General features: G+C 41.9%; 2 protein-coding genes across 2 annotated transcripts in view; one reads left to right on the top strand and one right to left on the bottom strand.

Moving 5' to 3' along the window:
* The window catches only part of ptcd2 (pentatricopeptide repeat domain 2), a 40,005-nt gene extending 27,354 nt beyond the window's left edge, over positions 1-12,651 (bottom strand). The window contains exons 1-5 of the mRNA XM_063049220.1: positions 12,536-12,651; positions 12,233-12,418; positions 8,099-8,191; positions 6,670-6,799; positions 200-317 (exon numbers count right to left, since the gene is read on the bottom strand). Coding sequence (XP_062905290.1) covers positions 200-317; positions 6,670-6,799; positions 8,099-8,191; positions 12,233-12,338 — 447 coding nt within the window. The 5' untranslated portion in view covers positions 12,339-12,418; positions 12,536-12,651. The remainder of the gene's footprint in view (positions 1-199; positions 318-6,669; positions 6,800-8,098; positions 8,192-12,232; positions 12,419-12,535) is intronic.
* mrps27 (mitochondrial ribosomal protein S27) overlaps positions 12,429-13,322 on the top strand; it is a 113,820-nt gene continuing 112,926 nt past the window's right edge. The window contains exon 1 of the mRNA XM_063049219.1: positions 12,429-12,629. Coding sequence (XP_062905289.1) covers positions 12,566-12,629 — 64 coding nt within the window. The 5' untranslated portion in view covers positions 12,429-12,565. The remainder of the gene's footprint in view (positions 12,630-13,322) is intronic.

The raw sequence follows: 13,322 nt of genomic DNA, 5'->3' as shown, positions 1-13,322 counted from the left end.
TGAGGGAAATGTACATTGTAACTTTCAGAAAACTAGATTTTATTTTGATACATAGAGGAATTATATTAAGGACAATTACTCTAAACCGCATCAATATTCTTTACCTGTATAAGAGTTATATGTTAACTCCATTTATCTGTCATCTCTCCTAATAACCTTATTTAATAAATAGCTATGGATTTTAGTCAAAAAGCTGTACCTGGTCTTTCACCATCTCTTCTGCAGTTCCTTCAAGACCCAATTCATAACACAGCCTTACGAACAGAGGTCCAAACTTAAATTCTCCAAAGGCCATGTTTTTGTTTTCAGCATGGTACCTGTTGGCAAACCATTATTGTACTTCATATTAATGGCACAGAATTATACAAAATGATAGTGCCCAAATCAGTTATTAAAACTCCCAACAACTGTTGTTCTAGCTTATGATATAACTGATTAACTTTGCACTTAAGTTATTATGTTATCTTCATACCAACACAATTATCAGTATTTTAAAGAACTAAATATATTACCCACTTTAACAAAACAATTAGCTCTTCAAAATTTGGACAATGAGGAATTACTGGAATTGCAGGAAGGATGATAAGACATTAATGACTTGGAGAGAAGAGAAATTCAGGCACTTGCATCAATAACAATGAGAGAATAGTTTTCAGGAAGTTGGTCAAATTCCTCAAGAGAGGAGAGGGAGAAAATATGCGGATGGGCCAGTATTTAAACCTGTAATTGACAAATGGCCCAGGGAAATACTTGATAAATTGTTATGATTGGCAATGCTTTTCCTAAAATGGATTTAAGCAGATCGCTGTGCAACAGTGACTTTTAATGGGGATTACAGGACCATGGAAAATAAAAGATTAGTGGGAGCAGATGAATGAATCTTTCAAAAATCCGGCACAAACATGAATAGCTTTCTTTTGGTAACTGCAAAACTATATTGTTAGTCACCATTTCAATTTCAAGCCCACCACTGTTGTCATGACAGGAAGCTACCGATCAGTTCTGGCTGACAGCCCGACAGATAACCCATCATTTCTTTTCACGTGCTTATTTATAGACAGACAGCGCGGAATAGGCCTGTTGAGCCGCGCCTTGCTGGCCAGCAATCCCCCGATTTAATCCCAGCCTAATCATGGGACAATTTACAATGACCAATTAATCTTCCAACCAGTATGTCTTTGGGCTGTGGGAGGAAACCCACATGGTCATGGTAAGAAGCCAGATTGCTGCTACCATAAAGCATTGTGTTAACCACCATGCTACCGCATTGTTAAGAAGCAAAAAACGTCCAGTGTTCCTTAACGTAACTGATTTATTTCAACCTCCCATTTGTACTTGATGAATCTTTTGTTCTGACGTGCTCAAATGATCACTTTAGATGAAGTAAAGGTTGAGGTTAGAGAGGAGGGTTTCGAAACTGTCCAACAATTTACTTCTGCTTCCCCATTGCACTATTCATTGTTTTCCCATTAGAAAGTCAACAGCTCCATTAGGGAAGGACTCCCTGCAACACTGACAAGATCCTGAGAGACAATCGGATTTTCGCCACAGTGTTTGCACTTTCACTGTTGGAATAAGCCTGGGCTGGAGTACAAAAAGCTTTCCTTCCTTCATAAATAAATAGATAAGATAGATAGATAGATAGCAGCAAAATCTGCAGGATTACTGCTTCAGTATGTTCCTTCCAGCAACACTGGAGCTTTTCTAGGTATCATCAGAGTTGTTGAACACTGGAAACAAACAGATTGGCTATTGATCTTCTCAGCTTTCACAGAGCGATTACTCAGCAGTATTTATTAGGCACATAGCTGTGGGGCTTGCTTTGGGATCTGGAAGCTGTGGTGTAAGGCTACAAGACAGTTGGAGCTAGGATTTTACAAAGAGAGAGCCAGGAAAAACAGAAGCAACACAGTATTTTTTTGGGTTACTACAAGGTTTGGAAGTAATAGCTTGCTTTCTGACGAAGAATGCTCGATTCATTTTGGTTGTTTCATTAAGTTTTTTGTTTCATTAACTGAAGCTATCACTTCACAACAGTTGTCTTAAAGTGGACATGAAAAAATCATTGCACTCCTTATTGGACCTTAATACTCACATGGTTACATATTTCCCAAGTCTGTATTTCAAACTGTTTCTTATCATGTTACCAGATTTACAGAGTAATCTATGCATCAGAAATTCCTGCGTTACTTTTATAATGTAGGCATAATTGCATAACCAAAGAATGATGGGATGATGACCACTTTTAAGACTGATGAGGACTTGATTACTTTTTAGAACTCAATCTGTTAGGAGTAATTTCAATTGATAACAGTGATTGTTCTATACTTGCCAGCAAAACCAGTTTCTCTCTTCCCCCCCACAATCCATCCCCTCTACAGACACAGCCTGCCCAGACAATTTCATACAGCGTTTTCTAGTTTTACTTCAGCTTTCAAGCATCTGCAGCATTTTGCTTTCTAGGTTGTCCAATCCCTCCACACAACCTCACAACACTTCACTTCTTCCTTGAATATAGTCACAAGACCACAAGATATAGGAGCAGAATTAGGTCATTCAGTCCATCCAGTCAGCTCCGCCATTCCAACTTGGCTGATCCCGGATCCCTCTCAACCCCATACACCTACCTGCCTTCTGGCCATATCCTTTGATGCCCTGACCAGTCAGGAAATGATCAATTACTGCATTAAATATACGCACTGACTTCTCCTTCACCGCAGTCTGCGGCAGAGCATTACACAGATTTACTACTCTAGCTAACAAAATTCCTCCTTATTTCTGTTCTAAAGGGTTGCCCCTCAATTTTGAGGTTTTGCCCTCTAGTTCTGGATACGCCCACAACAGGAAACATCCTCTCCAGATCCACCCTATCTAGTGCTTTCTAGTCCTGGCTGTTATGTAGTCCTTAACATCCTTTGTCAGCCACAGTTGCCTATCCCTGCCATTTGGGAACAACTTCTTCTGTGGGATATATCTATCCTGCACCTTCTCTACTATTTGCAGAAACTTCAGCCATCTCTGCTCTGCCATCATTCCCGCCAGTATCCCCTCTAATCTACCTGGGCAAGCTTCTCTTTCATCCCTCTATAATTCCCTTTATTCCACTGGAATACTGATACATTATGACTTGTGCTTCTCCCTATCAAATTGCAGTATGAATTCAATCATATTATAATCACTGCCTCCTAAGCACTCTTTTATGTTAAGCTTCCCTAATAAGATCAGGGTAATTACACAACACCCAATCTAAGATAGCCTTTCCCCAAGTAGGCTCAAACACAAGCTGCTCTAAAAAGCCATTTCATAGGCATTCAACAAATTCCCTCCCTTGCAATCCGACACCAACCTGATTTTCCCAATCCCCTTGCATATCTGAAAGCCACATCTTGGCTGCTATTTAGAGGGCTATATACAATTCCGATGATGGATATTTTACCCTTGCAATTTCTCAACTCCACCCACAAAGATCCAACATTCTCTGACCCTATGTTACCTTTCTAAAGATGTAGCTCCATCTCTTACTGCAGAGCCACACCAGCACCTATGCCTTCCTGTCCATCCTTTCAATACAAAGCATATCCTTTGATGTTAAGCTCCTCTTCTTTTAGCCACAACTCAGTGATGCCAACAATGTCATACCAACCAATCTCTAATTGTGCCATCAGTTCATCCATCTTATTCTGAACGCTGCGTGCATTATATGTAGCATTTATTCTTCATTCCTTCATTCTTCATCCTTTTGAATTTCAGCTCTGTGGTACAATTTAACTCTTTGCTCTGTCTGCATTTGCACCCAATCATTGGCTTGTCCTCCCTTACATTGATTTTATACCCATCATCTACTTGTAAACCTGCTGGCTCATCCTCAGCTCTACCATACTGGTTTCCATCCTCCTGCCATATTAGTTTATATCACTCCCATCAGCTCTAGTAAATCTACCCACAAGAATACTGGTCCCCCCCGGATTCAAGTGCAACCCATCCCTTTTGTACAGATCGCACCTGCCCCAGAAGAAGTCCCAATTATCCAGAAATCTGAAACCCTGACCCCTGCTCCAATTCTTCAGCCACATATTTATCTGCCACTTCACTCTAGTCCTATCCTCACTGTCACGTGACACAGGCAGCAATCCCAAGATTACAACCCTTGAGGTCCTGCTACTCAACTTCCTTGCCAACTCCCCATATTCTGTTTTCAGGACCTCGTCCCTTTTTCTTCCTATGTCACTGTTACCAATAGTACCACCTTCCCATTTCAGGATATTGTGGACAAGTCCAAAAACATCTTGGAACCTGGCACCAAGAGGCAAACTACCATCCGTGTTTCCTTTTCGTGTCCACAGAATCCCCTACCTGTTGCCCTGACAATCGTTTCCATCTTCACTGCCCTGACCCCAGCAGGACTTGTTCAAATGTTGAACAATTTCTACTTAAACTCCACAGTTAATCCAAAAAAAAACTGCAGAATGTGGAAATCCAAAATAAAAACAAGTGATGCTGGAAATACAGCGGCTGGTAACAAGGAAGAGCTGATTTTTCATGACTTTTCATTCATTTTACTCTCGAACTTTTATCAACAACAGCATATCAGTCTGACCACACTTCCTTCCACAACAGTGCTTATAAAATGTTTTCCTTAACTATGGCTTTGCCTCCACCATTAGCGCAGGGCTCTTAACCATGCTTTTACCATTTTCCACACTTCCGTTCTCACTTGCTTCCCTGTAATCTAAAACAAGGATTGCCCTTAACTTCATCTTCCACTCACCAGTTTCCATATTCAATAGATCAGGCTCCAATATCTTAGACAGCTCCAGTGTGATGCCACCATCATCAACCCTCTTCTCCTCTTCCAGTACTCCAAAAGCATTGCTTAACCTGCGACTCTTGTGTATGCACCAGTTTCTCTGGAATCACAGGAAATGCAGCATCTGCTCTTTTACCTTCCCTTCCCACATCCAGGGCCTCAAACACACTGTCTAGGTGCAGCTGTGATGCACTTGTACTTCTAACTTAGCACAATTTTAGTACTTTCAGGGCTTACAGTTTTGTCTCCTCTTCACTGGAGCATCCAAGCACAGAATGGACGATTGCTTGCAGAACACATCTCTTCATTCCACAGGATGACCATGAGCTTCTAGTTGCCTTCTGCTTTATTTCTCCATCTCACTCCCATTCTGATTTCTCTGTCTTTTCATGCTCACAAGAATCAACATTGAATTCAACAACATCAAGGCGATGAGTCATTATAGCTTTAACTTCACATTCTCTAACAGTCAATTTGTTTTTCTTTCCACTTCTATTAAGTTTAGGGTTCAATCATCTGATCCCATTTGCATCTCCTTCAGAGATACCTGGTTTTGTTTCACTGCCTTTTTATAACCAACACCACCACAGTGTGTCATTTAAGTTCTCCTTGGTCCAGAGTCCTTCCCTTTCTCTACTGGGAACTACTTCATTCTTTCTCTGCGAACTCACATTTGTTCCACTCTAAATTTCCCTGGGTTACACTAGGGTTCCATTCCTGTGCACTGTTCATAGCCAGCACAGTTTGCAAGTTGGAAATGACACCACAAACTGAATTCCCAAGTTAGAAGTTGCCTGCAGTCTCAAACAATCCAACCAATCCATGCTGCTGGTCTCCCAAGTTTTATTTCGTATGTAGGGGCTGAAACAAGCTGTAGGTTTACAAACAGCCCAGCTTATATCAGCCATACTTAATGAGGAAATGTTATCAATTTGAAATTCAAACTTGCTTCTCTCTCCACAGAAATACTAAATTAGCTGAGTATTTCTAGCACTTAATATTAAAGTTTCAGGGTTGAACTGCTGAAAATTGTTACTTTAAACTCAATTTACATTGGAGAATTATAAGGCGGGAGGAGAAGATGGCAGCGCGACGCAGCGTGCGCAGCTCTCCGGTGAAATTATATCGTGTCTGTTAAATAGGGGCTGTGGACAATTCTGATTTGATGAAGACAGACGTGAGAAGCAGAGGAACATCTGGAGAAATTTCTGAAATGCCTGGTTTTGCTGCCGTTGTTACTGTGTGATCGAGAATCTCCGGAGGGAAGTCCTCAAAATCCCCAGCTTTGCCTGCTGCTGGCGACCGTGGCTGAGGTCAAAGCGTTCGGATAGAGATGGTGTTCGGTACTCGGTGTCAGAGGGCTGATCAGAGCTCGAAGTTTTCAGACGACTCAGAGTCGGACTGTGGTTGGGCATGGCAGGGAGTGTTTTCTTCCTTCTCCCGTCTGCGTGAGATGTGGGACTTTTGAGAAACTTTGAACTTTTTTACTGTTCTTCATCAAGTTATGGTATTGTTGCACTGTTGTAACTATATGTTATAATTATGTGGTTTTGTTAGTTTTTCAGTCTTGGTCTGTCCTGTGCTTCTGTGATATCTCACCGGGGGATATTGTATCATTTCTTAATGCATGCATTACTAAATGACAATGGAAAAGGACTGCATGTCCTCATAATCTAATAATCTAAAGAATTTTATTGCCTGAAAGTGCCCGAAAAGTGGAAAGGTGAAATACAAAAATAACTGTCCACACACATTATCTTCAGTCCTGATGAGAAAGTATAAATAGTAATGAATAAAGAGATTTTTCTTCATGCAGTAATTCACAATTACGATAAATTCTGTTTCACATTTTAGGAACATACCTGTAAATTACATCCTTTGCTAGTTCTACTTCTGCTGGTATTTGACACAAATGTAACAATATTTTTAAATCATCCTTGAGGATTAGTTCATTCTTTTTTAATTTTTCCTGAATTGATTTGAAATATTGATCTGCAAAATTAACACATCTGTGTGAAAAGCGAGTAAAAGATAAACAAAATTTCCAAAGTACAAAATACCTTTAGCAGTTAGTAAGTCTCCCCCTGGCTCTTCATGTTTATTTCTGACACTCAGAAAACAACCACTATAGGCTTAGAAACTAATAGGTAAAATAAGTAAATAAATAAGCAACAAGACACGGCCTCCACAAGGCTACAGAAACAGTTGGACATTTTCTTTCCATTAGTGCAGTTGAGTTCAAATCAAGAGATGTGTTTTCATGATTTCAAAAATTCTACTAAAATTTCCAGGTATTAACTATCTGAAGAAAATGTTATGATTACAATACAGAAAAATGTGCGCCCTAGTCCCCTTACCACAAAGCAGCACAATGCATATAAATAGTGTTCCTATATGGCAAACAATTCTTTTATTCTAACTTTTCCGCTTAATATTTCAATGTTCTTCCATGAAATTTCCTAATTTTAAAAATCCGTTTGATAAAATAACTTTTTGATGTAGAAAGACCCATAACCTTAACCTTCTTTCCCTGTAATTTCTGTAGCTGATAGATATTACCTTGAAATGCCAGTTAGAGGACTAAGAGAGAAACAAATAATATCATTCGTGAAAAGCTGATTTCATTTCCAGAGGGATAAATCATTCAAAAACTTATAAAAACCTAATTCTATCATCTGCAATGCACAAAGAAAAGAGATAAGCTCCATCTAATACAAGGGCCACTGCTGACCTCCTGTCCTTCCACAGAACAGGTGACCATTCCCTGCTCCCCTTTACAAAGATAACTCTCGCCAGGATAACATCCCACAGGAGAAGTCATTCCTTATGTACCTCAACTATATTTCACCTGTTAGGATGTCAGCCAATCTCAGAGGCTGTCAGTGCACAGCCTGATCCTGGCCCAACAATATTGAGCATTTCCAAACGTGGAAAACTGAAGGAACTATCAGGCTGGAAACAATAGTAAACTCTTCCATTAGACAGCTTGCTGGAGGGGCCAAATGTAATGAATGGAAAACCATTAGAAAGATGGATCAGCTAAAGGAGAATCTTCTTAAAGCCAAATACGGACAGAACATTAAGTACTCCATCAATACAAATCTAACCTAGTGCAGGTTATCACTTTAAGGAAACTTCAAAGTTCTAAAACAGTTGAAGAATAAATCAGTAGCTCAATAAGTGTCGTTTTAACAACAGTCTCATGCACTCATATTCAAGCTCTATACTCAATCATAAATTACCCACTTTTAAATCTTATCATCTTTTCAATTGCATATTGATATAGCTTACCCCTACTGATATATAACTGATTTGCAAGTGCAACCTTCTTCTGTTGGAACTCGAGCAAGCGTATCACATTGTCTGAAAGTAAGTATCGTCTGGCTGCAGATACAAAAATAAATAAATTTGATTCGGATTAGTTTCTCTAATTCACCAAAGTGCAATGACATTCTTTGCCTGCATAAACTCACTGAGTAAACAGTATACAGTATATGGTAATACTTCAATAAATAAGACACAAAAGAATGATGCAAAGATTTAGATTCTGCAATCTAAACCACATTTGACTGTACTAATAAAATGGTCTGCTCACCATTAGCCATTTCTTTCATTGAACTTCCCCTGAACTGCTGTTTCTCCACATGGACTGTCCAATCATCTCACAACTACTGTAGTTAGAACTCATTCATGCTTTTAGTCAGCTGGAGACTGCTGCTTTTAGACCTCCCGATTCTTTACTTCTTGTACTTCCTCGCTCCTTAGTAAATTTTACCATTTTATTTCAAATTTCAAGAAACAGCAGCATCTTATCCTGAGGCAGAACATCAATGACATATACACTTTTCACCTGATTTATTTAGAAATTAATGTGACATATTCCTCACCTTTCCATTGCTGGGCACAGTTTGGAAAAATTCCAGACAGTGCACAATCTATCTTCAAGCAGTGACACTGGATGGTCTGTCACATCACAAACGCTAGTTTTGTCCCTTTTCACCAATTTTGGCTCTTGACCAGCTAACTTGGGTCTTTCAGTTGGTCAGATTAAACAAGTGCCCATTTGTCATAGCATTTAATTGATTTTGGTGATTCCTTATCTACTGTTGGAGCAGATTAAAAACTTGCTGCAGTTTTAAGTAAGATCAAAGCAATTATCTTCTAACACTTTCCATTTCCTTCACTGCCCACTCCACACTTTGGATTCAGCAGATGCTTTGCAAATGTCACCATTCTTCGCTGAGCAATGAAAATGCATTCCTTTACTTCACTCTGCAATAATATTGCCTTTTTCAAAGATCTAGAGCTCCCTATCACTTGTCTTTTAAAACGATCTCATAGTTCCCTTACCCTACAATACTTGTTTCTATCTTGAAGATCTATAAACCTGACCGTCCAGGTAGGCTCATCGTTTCTGCCTGCTCCTGCCCCACTGAACTTGCGTCCGCATACCTCAGCTCAATTTTATACCCATTGGTTCAGTCCTTACATCTGCGAAACTTCTGCCATTCATGATCTCAACAACTTTAAATTCCCTGGACCTGACTGCCACATTTTCACGATGGATGTTCAGTCCCTATTCACTTCTATCACTCCCATCAAAAGACCTTAAGCTCTCTGCTTCTTTCTCAGCAACAGACCTGTTCCACTTCATCAACACCCTCCTCCATCTGGCAAAACTGGTACTTACACTCAAAAATTTCGATTTTGGCTCCTCCCATGTTCACCAAACTTAAGGCGCAGCCAAGGGCATCTGCATGGGCTCCAGCTGTGTCTGCCTTTTTGTTGGCTATGTGGGGTCCATGTTCCAACCCTTCCCTGGTAAAGCTCCCCACCTCTTTCTGTGCTATATTGATGACTGTAATAGTGCTGCTTCATGCACCCATGCTGAACTCAATTTCATTAACTTTGCCTCCAACTTCCACCCTACACTTAAATTCACTTGGTCTATTTCTGACATCTCTCTCCCCTTTCTCAATTTTTTTTATCTCCAAGACAAACTATCTATCTTTACTGGACTTACCAACTCCCATAGGTATCTTGACCTTATCCTTTCCTCCTCCCCATCTCCTATAAAATGGGCATTTCCATTTCTCAGTTCCTTTGTCTCTGCCGGATCTGTTCTCAGGATGAGGCTTTCCCTTCCCGAACAGTGATGAAGCCTTCACCATCTCCCTCCCCCACCAATGCTCTCCATTTCCCACCCAATCTTCCCATCATCCTAACTGGGATAGAGGTCCTCTTGAGCCCACCCCATGAGCCTCTGCATCCAACATATCATTCTCCGCAGTATCCACCATCTACAAGAAAATCCTACCACCAAATACATCTTTACCCCCACCCCCCCACTCTCTGCAGGGAATGCTCTCTCCATGATTCCCTTTGTCCATTTGTCCTTCCCCACTAATCTTCCTCCTGGCACATATCCCTGCAAGTGGGAGAAGTGCTACACCTACACATTCACTTTCTCCCTCACCTCTAATCAGGGACACAAACCACCCTTGCAGCTGAGGCAAAACTACACCTGCGAAGCCGTTGAGTTCTACTGTCATCCAATGCTTACAATGCGACCTCCTCTACTTTGGTGAGATCCAACATAGAATGGTGGACCGCTTTGTTGAGGACTTTGCTCCATTTGCAAAAAGCAAGATTTCCTGGTGGCCAGCCATCTCAATTCCAATTCCAATCCCCATTTCGACATGCCAGTTGATGGCCTCCTCTACTGCCATGATGAGGCTACTCTCAGGTCGGAGGAGCAAAACCTCATATTCTGTCTGGTTAACCTCCAACATGATTGCATGAACATCAGTTTCTCGAACAATCAGTAATTTTCACCCTCCGTCTTCCCTCTCCACTCTGGCTCCCCTCTTACTTCAGACATCCCACCTCTCCCGGAACTTCTGGGAGTCTCCCGCATATTAATAGTGGCTCCCTGATGCCCGCAAATTATATACAATATCATGGAAAACAAACTTTTTGAGAGCAAGTGAGAGAAAAGCAAAATAGAGCGTGAGAGCGACCATGAGAGAGCGCGCGCGAGAGCAAGAAAGCGAGAGCGAAAGCAAGCGAGGGAGAGACAGAGCGAGCGACGAGAGAGACAGCACGTGTGCGAGCAAGAGCGCACCATTGCAGAGTGTTCCAAAAAAAATATAAAACGTACCTCACCCCAGACTACACTAAAGTGTACCCCTGCCTAATAGGGGTCAAAATAATGACAGTGTTGCTCGCTGCACTGTTTGCAACAGTGACTTTTCTATTGCCCATGGTGGGTTAAAATGTAAAAGACATGTTGAGCTGAGTTTAACAGATGTCATTTGTTCATTAGCATAGCTAACGTTATTTAAACTAGCTGGCTAGCTGCGAAGGAGCTACTCTATTGCAGACATCCCACCTCTCCAGGAAGTCTCTGGCAAATTGATGGTGCTACCTCCCTGAAATGAGTTTTTGCAGGGTGGAATGTCTGTTACTTGTTCTTTTCTTCTCATCTACCTAACACCCTCCCTAAGTGCTCCTCCCTTCCTCCCATCGTCCACAATCAGATACCTTCTTCTCCAGCCCTTTACCTTTTCTACCTATCACTTCTCTGCTTCTTACTTCATCCCTCCTCCCCACCCACCTAGCTTCACCAATCACCAATACTCCAGATCCTGCACGTGCTGGAAATCCAGAGCAACACACAAAATGCTGGAGGAACTCACCAGCTCAGGCAGCATCTGTGGAAACGAAAAAAATAACAGTCGATGTTTCAGGCAGAGACCCTTCACCAGGCTCCTGTAGCTTTTACTCCGACCCCTCCTCTCACATTATATGCTGCCTTCTTCCCTTCCAATCCTGAAACATCAGCTGTTTATCCATTTCCATCGATGCTGCCTAACCTCCTGAGTTCCTCCAGCACCGTGTGTGTGTTATCTAGCAAGGTTACCTATTTCCCTAAGCACCTGATTAGATAGTAATTCTAATAAAATCCCATTCCGATAACATTAAAACCTAGACTAAAAAATATTATTCACAAACTAACTCAAAATATTGTCCTTACATTGTATAAGAAAACACGCTTGTTATATACGTTCAACATAAGTTATTCAGTTTTTATTTGAATTCTAGAATTGTCACTGGCCAGTAAGCATCAGGGGCACATTTCAAATAATGAAACCACCACGCACTATCTTTCAAAGTGCTGGGCAATCGATAACATTGACTGAAAAATGGGTTCTGTTTTAACAACTTAGTAAAACGCTTTATTTAAAACATTACATTCAAAAGGGTGATGCTGAGTTACTTTCCTTTAAAAGGGGTCTGCCAAGTGCCCGGTACACCAATGCATCTGCGGCGTTAAGATGGTTCACCTCCCACCTTACCAATGATGCGTAGACGGTTACTGGGAGGACTCGGCCGGCCGATCGGCCGCTCTCCTTCGGTACTCACCGCAGCGCCGGCAGTCGCGGAGTCTCGGCGGCGGCGGAGGAGCGAACATGCCGCACCTGAGGGTCTGCAGGAGGACGCGGAGCCCCCGCGTCACGATCACCGCCATTCTCCTCCGACCACACCACCGAGCGCGGCCACGGGGGGGAGGGCTTCACTGCTCCTCTCCGAAACCTGACCTGTGACCTTCTGCGGAGAAACTGCACACAGTCACGATTCATTTTGTTCTTTTACCCGAAAGGCAAAAAGGATTAATAATAGTTACCATTTAGTTTAAGTTTTATTTATTTTATCTGCTGTACCAACCTACGGAGAAGGCCGCTGGTGCGTTCCAAGATGGCGGCCTGGTTACGGCGATGCGCCCTGTTTGGCAGGCTCGGAGTGGCAGCGGAGTGGCCAGGTATCTACTAATGGGCCGAAGGGCACGGGGCTTGTCAGTAAGATAGCCAGAACATGAACCCCGCATCTAGAGGTCTCGGGCTCTGTATGGCGGGGTGTACTTGTGCAGTGAAGTCGGAGGGAGAGAGGGAAGCGCTGTAAGCCACCCCGCGTGGGAGCTGGTGGCTGTGGGATTTCTGGTGTCTAATGAGTGGTGGCAGAGCAAAACAACCTGACATAACCGAGCTCAGAAACGTCAACCGGGTGCACGAGTTAAACACAGAAGGAGGAGGTGCTGTAGGGGTATTTGAAAGCTCATTACTGCCAATTCAGTTTCAAGTGTGGTCATTGTAACGTTGGAAGGAAGTGGTAATCCGTGCAGAGTAAACTCACGGGAATTAAAATTGCCAAGTATTGTGTGTGTTTTAAGTAGAGGGATAACTGTGGCTAGGTCTCAGAAAAATACCCGGTCGTTTGAGAGAACGGCATAGGATTTATTTATATAGCCAATCAATAAGCAGGTCAAGTTCCGGTTTCATGACGCTTCTGAAAGATGAAGTTGAAGCTTCCTCAGAGAGGGATCAGAAGTGTAGAGAGTTAGCAGCTTCAGGTTCCTGGGTGTCAAGATCTGAGGATCTAACCTGGTCCCAACATATCGATGTAGTTATAAAGAAGGCAAGACAGCGGCTATACTTCATTAGGAGTTTGAAGATAT

The sequence above is a fragment of the Mobula hypostoma genome, chromosome 5 (assembly GCF_963921235.1).
Source record: "Mobula hypostoma chromosome 5, sMobHyp1.1, whole genome shotgun sequence".
Taxonomy (NCBI): domain Eukaryota; kingdom Metazoa; phylum Chordata; class Chondrichthyes; order Myliobatiformes; family Myliobatidae; genus Mobula; species Mobula hypostoma.
The sequence above is the reverse complement of the archived record's forward strand: the minus strand, read 5'-3'. Positions and strand labels throughout refer to the sequence as shown.